An 8,537-nucleotide genomic window follows, 5' to 3' on the forward strand; every position below is an offset into this window, starting at 1 on the left:
TTATAAAGACCCTAGAATACACAAAATAGGATCTGTATTTTAACTGGGGTCCGGTTATATATGTAGAAATGTCAAAACCCCAGACAGCCCGGGTAACCTTCAACAGAAAGGATTATCCATGTTCACATAGCTCTTAAATATAATATATTCTCAGTCTACTGTTTAAGTCGTATTATTGTTATTTGTGACAATATATAAAAATTCGTAGCAAATATTCACTTGTATATCAAATATTCAAAAATACAAGCAAAAAACAAGATCAATTGGAATGGATCTACCTAGTCATCTTCCTTTTTAATGCTACGTTTCTGTTGTGTACGTAGTACTTGATGGCAACCCAGTCTCGGTCTTTCAGAGCTACTGGCTCTGCCTGGAGGCAGGAGTCACAGTCCTTTTTGCCAGGTATTCTGCAGCTTGTAATGAAGTTAAGCAAATGGCGCTCAACAGCCTTCACTTCCTCACCGGTCCACTTGCTTCTCACCTTCACAGCTTTCATAAATGGAAACAAAATACAACTGATTAACAATGGAACAAATGGCTCTGCTGACGTGACAAATGGGGGATATGATACAAAGGATTCTAGTTAGTAGTTATATGATATATGTTATCAATAAATTTTTCTAATAAAGTAATGAATACAAAATGCTTACTAACCTTGCTTTCTTTTGGAGCCCTTTGAAGAAGCTTGGGATGTGACTATTTTGTGACTCATGTTTACGTCATCCAAGGTGGTTGATTCAGGAGTGCCCTCCATGTTGTCCAGGCTGGTTGACTCGGAAGTGGCCTCCATGTTGTCCAGGGTGATTGACTCAGATGTGCCCTCCATATTGTCCAGGGTGGTTGACTCGGAAGTACCCTCCATGTTGTCCAGGGTGGTTGACTCGGAAATGCCCTCCATGTTGTCCAGGCTGGTTGACTCAGGAGTGTGCCTCAGAAGTGTCTGGTCGCTAGCAGTCTCAGTTATTGAGCCTTTGCAAAGTAATAATGATTGTGATGTTATTCTATGAGCTTTCTGACAATACGTTGGTTTGCTTGCATTATTCACTGTAAAAAACCTCAGTGTCAGGCAATATGCAATTCTACATTATATATTCATTTAGATTTTAGATGTAAACATAAACTGAATGCAAATTCATGAATGTAGAATTACTTGAGGATCATTTCGATAATCCCCCAGAAATGTTAATTTATGTGACATAACTTAAAGATATTACAGCATATATACAAGTCAGGATACCTTTGCATTGATGTAGGTCAGCAACGTTTTCTTCGCTGGAATCATCACTCATTTCTACTTCATCTGGTTGGGTAAAAAACAGTTCAGGCAAATCATTTAAATTAAGGACTAAGAACACTTATAATAGTTATATTTGAAGTGGTTAAAAACTATATTTCAAATAAAATGTTACCTTCAGGATTGACCTCAATGTCATCCAGCCCTTTCCCCTGCAGGTAAGGCAGTCTTCCTTTTTCGAGTGATATCAGGAGTTTGCTGACTTTTGCGAGCTGAAGGGTACTCTCTGGAAGCCGATAGAATTCTCTATGGACACGGATGTCGTGTCCTAGAAAGGTGGCAAGTTGATCCATTTCATTTTCTTTGAGATTTAGTAGTGTGGACAAAGTGGCCACTTGTTTCCGCAATCTTGTTGAGGTGAGAGCCTCTGGGTTCTTTGCACCACATTGCTTTGCATACTTACGAAAGCAGTCAGAGCCTCTGTAATGGGAAAGGACACCTGGCCGTGCAAACATGTACACATTTTCTTTGTGGACTTGACACTCTTTCCTGCTTTTCATTAGGAGGTCCATAGCAGCGATCATGTCGGGGGTTAGAAGCACTGGAACCTTTCTTGACCTTTTACCACGAATCTCAACTCTCTCAAAGTGCTCTGCAAGCTTCTTCTCGAAGTCGGTAAGGCCCCTCACAATGTCTGGATTCAGCTCTGTACGATCCCTGGATGTGAAAGTCTGAAGCTCCATTTTTGAAACTTCACCTTCCCGCCTTCTGTTAAATAGTACTACCTGCGTCAAAGTCACTTTAGCAAGATTTCCAAAGCTTTTGCTGTTGGGTTCTTCCTCAAGGTCCTTCATGCGCTTAACACGCTCAGCAGCAAGAAACTTGTGCAGCACCGACACATCCTCTGTAAAGGGTAAAACCTGTGGTTTATTCCATTTGGCTTGTTGAAGTGTTCCCAATGCGGCAGCAGAAATGGACTCTGTCCACTTTTTCTGATGTAGAGTGGCAAATTGCTTTGCAGACTCCGCAACGGCAGGGCGATTTGCAATGATGGCATTGCATTGCACAATGCCTGCAACTTTGGCTAAACTGTGTCCCAATTTCAAAGCCAATGATGGGATTTTATATGAGTTGCTTTCGACATCATAACCAGCAACAGATCTAACTGCCTGTATCACATGCGGAAAGTTACAAGGCATAACAAGGTCTTCGGTGCTCTTCAAAGGTGTTATAGCTCTTGCCGTTATCAATAGTCTTGCCATCTCTCTCATTTTTTGGCGTATGTAGTCATTCCTTCTTTCATACGGTTTCCTGGAATTGAACAGTGACTCGCCGATACAAAGGATCACAGTTTCACTCCTTACAACCGAAGAAACGTCATCCTGGTTCATTTCACAAGCAATCTTCCAAACAGTTTCCTTAACTGAGTCAGGTCTTGGTAAGTGCATTTGAATCCTTTTTCGGCCAACTTGAGGCTCTTCCTCAACAGTCTTTTTCGGGCAGTTTCTCACATGTCTCCATAAAGAGTTTCTTGCATACAGTCCTTCGCAAAATTTGCAGTGACGGAAGTCATCAGATTGTTTTGCAGTACTGGGTCTTCTACAAGCAACCATCTCTCCAGTGCCACAGCTTGCCACTTCAGCATTATGGTCAAAGTTTCCTCTCTTCTTAATAGAGCGTAACAACTCGCTTCTTTTGCGGGATCTTTTATCAAAACTGAAAGCCATTGCAACATCAGGCTCTTCACTGTGCACGGATTCAAGATGTCTTGCCAATTTAGAAATGGCCTTTTTACAATAAAGACAAAATTGCTTCTTGTTGTACTTGCTTCCTTTTGCTTTTATTGGCAATGGTGTGACATTTATGGAGCTTTTCTGCTGTGATGGTTTCTTTAATGAATTGGCACTGCAGCTTATCACTGAAGCACAATGATTGCTGCTCATCTTTGAAGAACTCAATGTTCTAGGTACCTCTGAACTGGTGGCACCATCCCCCTTCATGATTTTGAGTTCTTGACTAGCAGTACTTATAATTGAAGCATCCGAGGAATTGCCACATGAGGCTGGAACATAGTCAGCATCATCAAAGTCCGTAGCATCCGAAGATTCCTCAAATAAGTCAGTGGAGGTCTGAAGGAAAATGGAGAAAAAAAGGCTTCTAATTCTGTCAATAACTTACCCTAGCTATTAATGCATGCGTATCATTAACCCTATAGTACCATCACAATGTGCATAACATCTACAAACTCACCGAATAATTAATTCTGGTGACCTGAATCAAAGATCTCTTGGCTATCTCTTTTTGAGCCTCCTGGTAACGATCTTCACAACGACCATGATGGCGCTTCAGATTTTTTAGACGGCAGATTTTTCTAAGCTTTACAAATCAAAAGGAAAATACTTACTTGAAACTCTAGAATGTTTCCTCACATCATAATTACCCCAAGGTGTGAAAATATGAACTATTTGAACTTATGACCAGAATGCAGCGTTCTTACCTGCTCTGCAGTAGGACACTGGTGGAAGGGGACAGTTCCAGAGGACTTGCTTGCCTTGAATGAAATGATGAACAATAAATATTATTTTGTATAAACACAGGACTTAAACGTGGAATTAGGATATATTATACTTTGCTGCATTGACTATGCATGTAGGGACCACAGTTGCAAGGAAAATAATTCAAACGTGGATCTGGGCGTTTTTATGTAAGGATCTATAGAAATAGTTAAAACTAAAATATCTGCTACCCAACAATATGAGGACCTCGTAACACACACACACTCTACTCTTGTTGGGTCATACCATGTTGGGACGTCATCTGAAACACATTTAAGCCTTGCACAGACTAAGTACAAAATGAGGACCTGACGACTGAACACATCTAGGGTCAAGGTTCCTGACATCGAGCTATCCTTTTGTTGTCAAAGAAAGCTGAACATCCCAAACACAAATGTAAATGGATCTAATGCCGTAGAAATTAAATCAAGCAAATTGATACGAAGTATGTTAAATGGGCAAAATCATTGCCAAAGGGGAAAAAAACATAGGATTTAGTGAGAATAAAGTATAATTTTATGTTTTGAGGGGCGGTTAGTTCTGTCAAATGGTAAGGCTAATTTTGTTAACGCTATGATATTGAACCAACTTATGGAAATGTTTATATTGTGAACATTTTGCACATAAAGGTTGGTTGTGATAGTCAGAAGCCATTTCATATCAAGTTGGAATGAACTGAGACATCTATTTAATTTAAATAGAAACGATCTACAATAAATGTGTAATAACCTGTTGGATGGATGAAGTGGATCTCTGGCTCACTTCTGGGTCCACTGAAGTATGAGCTGGGATCATGCCACTTGGTGTCTGAAACGAAATACAACAATAACCTGTCAGAAATATTCTGTATTATAATATAGATCAAATCTAGTTCGTAAACTAATGATCATACTCATTTAATTTACAATATATTCCTACCACCTGTCTATCATAATCGCCTTTGGAATGAGACTCATTGCTGAGGTCAAGGGCTGCATTGACTTTGCATGTAGGGACCACAGATGTTAGTTAAAATAATTCCCACGTGGATCTGGGCTTTTTATGTAACTCTATAGAAATGGTTCAAACTGAAATAACTGCTACCCAACAATATGAGGACCGTGTAACACACACACACACACACACACTCTACTCTTGTTGGGTCATACCATATTGGGACGTCACCTGAAACACATTCAAGCCTTGCACAGACTAAGTACAAAATGAGGACCTGACGACTGAACACATCTAGAGTGAAGGCTCCTGACTTTGACGTATCCTTTTGTTCTCAAAGAAAGCTGAAAAGCCCCAACACTAATGTAAATGGATCTACTGCCGTAGAAATTAAATCACGCAAATTGATAAGAAGCATGTTAAATGGGCAAAATCATTGCCACAGGGGGAAAAAACATCGGATTTAGTGAGAATAAAGATTAATTTTATGTTTTGAGGGGCGGTTAGTTCTGTCAAATGGTATGGCTAATTTTGTTAACGCTATGATATTGAACCAACTTACGGAAATGTTGATATTGTGAACATTTTGCACAAAAAGGTTGGTTGTGATAGTCACAAGCCATTTCATATATATATTGGAATGAACTGAGACATCAATTTAAATAGAAACGATCTACAATAAATGTGTAATAACCTGTTGGATGGATGAAGTGGATCTCTGGCTCACTTCTGGGTCCACTGAAGTATGAGCTGGGATCATGCCACTTGGTGTCTGAAACGAAATACAACAATAACCTGTCAGAAATATTCTGGATTACAATATAGATCAAATCTAGTTAGTAAACTAATGATCATACTCATTTAATTTACAATATATTCCTACCACCTGTCTATCATAATCGTCTTTGGAATGAGACTCATTGCTGAGGTCAAGGGCTGCATTGGCTTTGCATGTAGGGACCACAGATGTTAGTTAAAATAATTCCCACGTGGATCTGGGCTTTTTATGTAACTCTATAGAAATGGTTCAAACTAAAATAACTGCTACCCAACAATATGAGGACCGTGTAACACACACACTCTACGCTTGTTGGGTCATACCATATTGGGACGTCATCTGAAACACATTTAAGCCTTGAACAGACTAAGTACAAAATGAGGACCTGACGACTGAACACATCTAGGGTCAAGGTTCCTGACATTGAGTTATCCTTTTGTTGTCAAAGAAAGCTGAAAAGCCCCAACACTAATGTAAATGGACCTGCTGCCGTGGAAATTAAATCAAACAAATTGATAAGAAGTATGTTAAATGGGCAAAATCATTGCCACAGGGGGAAAAAACATCGGATTTAGTGAGAATAAAGATTAATTTTATGTTTTGAGGGGCGGTTAGTTCTGTCAAATGGTAAGGCTAATTTTGTTAACGCTATGATATTGAACCAACTCATGGAAATGTTGATATTGTGAAAATTTTGCACAAAAAGGTTGGTTGTGATAGTCAGAAGCCATATCATATCAAGTTGGAATGAACTGAGACATCTATTTAATTTAAATAGAAACGATCTACAATAAGTGTGTAATAACCTGTTGGATGGATGAAGTGGATCTCGGGCTCACTTCTGGGTCCACTGAAGTATGAGCTGGGATCATGCCACTTGGTGTCTGAAACGAAATACAACAATAACCTGTCAGAAATATTCTGTATTATAATATAGATCAAATCTAGTTCGTAAACTAATGATCATACTCATTTAATTTACAATATATTCCTACCACCTGTCTATCATAATCGTCTTTGGAATGAGACTCATTGCTGAGGTCAAGGGCTGCATTGGCTTTGCATGTAGGGACCACAGATGTTAGTTAAAATAATTCCCACGTGGATCTGGGCTTTTTATGTAACTCTATAGAAATGGTTCAAACTAAAATAACTGCTACCCAACAATATGAGGACCGTGTAACACACACACACTCTACTCTTGTTGGGTCATACCATATTGGGACGTCATCTGAAACACATTTAAGCCTTGCACAGACAAAGTACAAAATGAGGACCTGACGACTGAACACATCTAGAGTCAAGGTTCCCGACATCGAGTTATCCTTTTCTTGTCAAAGAAAGCTGAAAAGCCCCAACACTAATGTAAATGGATCTACTGCCGTGGAAATTAAATCAAGCAAATTGATAAGAAGTATGTTAAATGGGCAAAATCATTGCCACAGGGGGAAAAAACATCGGATTTAGTGAGAATAAAGATTAATTTTATGTTTTGAGGGGCGGTTAGTTCTGTCAAATGGTAAGGCTAATTTTGTTAACGCTATGATATTGAACCAACTCATGGAAATGTTGATATTGTTAAAATTTTGCACAAAAAGGTTGGTTGTGATAGTCAGAAGCCATATCATATCAAGTTGGAATGAACTGAGACATCTATTTAATTTAAATAGAAACGATCTACAATAAGTGTGTAATAACCTGTTGGATGGATGAAGTGGATCTCGGGCTCACTTCTGGGTCCACTGAAGTATGAGCTGGGATCATGCCACTTGGTGTCTGAAACGAAATACAACAATAACCTATCAGAAATATTCTGTATTATAATATAGATCAAATCTAGTTAGTAAACTAATGATCATACTCATTTAATTTACAATATATTCCTACCACCTGTCTATCATAATCGTCTTTGGAATGAGACTCATTGCTGAGGTCAAGGGCTGCATTGGCTTTGCATGTAGGGACCACAGATGTTAGTTAAAATAATTCCCACGTGGATCTGGGCTTTTTATGTAACTCTATAGAAATGGTTCAAACTAAAATAACTGCTACCCAACAATATGAGGACCGTGTAACACACACACTCTACTCTTGTTGGGTCATACCATATTGGGACGTCATCTGAAACACATTCAAGCCTTGCACAGACTAAGTACAAAATGAGGACCTGACGACTGAACACATCTAGAGTCAAGGTTCCTGACATTGAGTTATCCTTTTGTTCTCAAAGAAAGCTGAAAAGCCCCAACACTAATGTAAATGGATCTGCTGCCGTAGAAATTAAATCACGCAAATTGATAAGAAGTATGTTAAATGGGCAAAATCATTGCCACAGGGGAAAAAACATAGGATTTAGTGAGAATAAAGTATAATTTTATGTTTTGAGGGGCGGTTAGTTCTGTCAAATGGTATGGCTAATTTTGTTAACGCTATGATATTGAACCAACTTATGAAAATGTTTATGTTGTGAAAATTGTGCACATAAAGGTTGGTTGTGATAGTCAGAAGCCATTTCATAGATATTTTGGAATGAACTGAGACATCAATTTAAATAGAAACGATCTACAATAAGTGTGTAATAACCTGTTGGATGGATGAAGTGGATCTCTGGCTCACTTCTGGGTCCACTGAAGTATGAGCTGGGATCATGCCACTTGGTGTCTGAAACGAAATACAACAATAACCTGTCAGAAATATTCTGGATTACAATATAGATCAAATCTAGTTAGTAAACTAATGATCATACTAATTAAATTTACAATATATTCCTACCACCTGTCTATCATAATCGTCTTTGGAATGAGACTCATTGCTGAGGTCAAGGGCTGCATTGACTTTGCATGTAGGGACCACAGATGTTAGTTAAAATAATTCCCACGTGGATCTGGGCTTTTTATGTAACTCTATAGAAATGGTTCAAACTAAAATAACTGCTACCCAACAATATGAGGACCGTGTAACACACACACTCTACTCTTGTTGGGTCATACCATATTGGGACGTCATCTGAAACACATTTAAGCCTTGCACAGACTAA

General features: G+C 38.8%; 1 protein-coding gene across 2 annotated transcripts; it reads right to left on the reverse strand.

Moving 5' to 3' along the window:
- Positions 1-268: 268 nt before the first annotated feature.
- Positions 269-4,169, reverse strand: LOC132446664 (uncharacterized). Of its 2 annotated transcripts, XM_060037076.1 has the most exons (5): positions 3,485-4,168; positions 1,410-3,363; positions 1,238-1,300; positions 655-969; positions 269-489 (listed from the first exon to the last, which is right to left on the reverse strand). In XM_060037076.1, the coding sequence occupies exons 2-5, from the start codon at positions 3,232-3,234 to the stop codon at positions 275-277; spliced, it is 2,418 nt and encodes an 805-aa protein (XP_059893059.1). In that variant the 5' UTR covers positions 3,235-3,363; positions 3,485-4,168; the 3' UTR covers positions 269-274. The 2 variants fall into 2 exon arrangements, with proteins under 2 accessions (XP_059893059.1, XP_059893060.1); XM_060037077.1 differs by having other exon boundaries at positions 1,238-3,363; positions 3,485-4,169.
- Positions 4,170-8,537: the final 4,368 nt, after the last annotated feature.

This window comes from Gadus macrocephalus, chromosome 18 (genome assembly GCF_031168955.1).
Source record: "Gadus macrocephalus chromosome 18, ASM3116895v1".
Lineage (NCBI taxonomy): Eukaryota > Metazoa > Chordata > Actinopteri > Gadiformes > Gadidae > Gadus > Gadus macrocephalus.

Bases quoted from the DNA above. Each gene is read 5' to 3' on its own strand.
- LOC132446664 (XM_060037076.1), bottom strand. From the start codon at position 3,234: ATGAAGGGGGATGGTGCCACCAGTTCAGAGGTACCTAGAACATTGAGT. The intron at 1,301-1,409 runs GTAACATTTTAT...TTACCCAACCAG, and splicing joins CATTGAGGTCAATCCTGAAG to ATGAAGTAGAAATGAGTGAT. The intron at 490-654 runs GTTAGTAAGCAT...CATTTATGAAAG, and splicing joins GGGCTCCAAAAGAAAGCAAG to CTGTGAAGGTGAGAAGCAAG.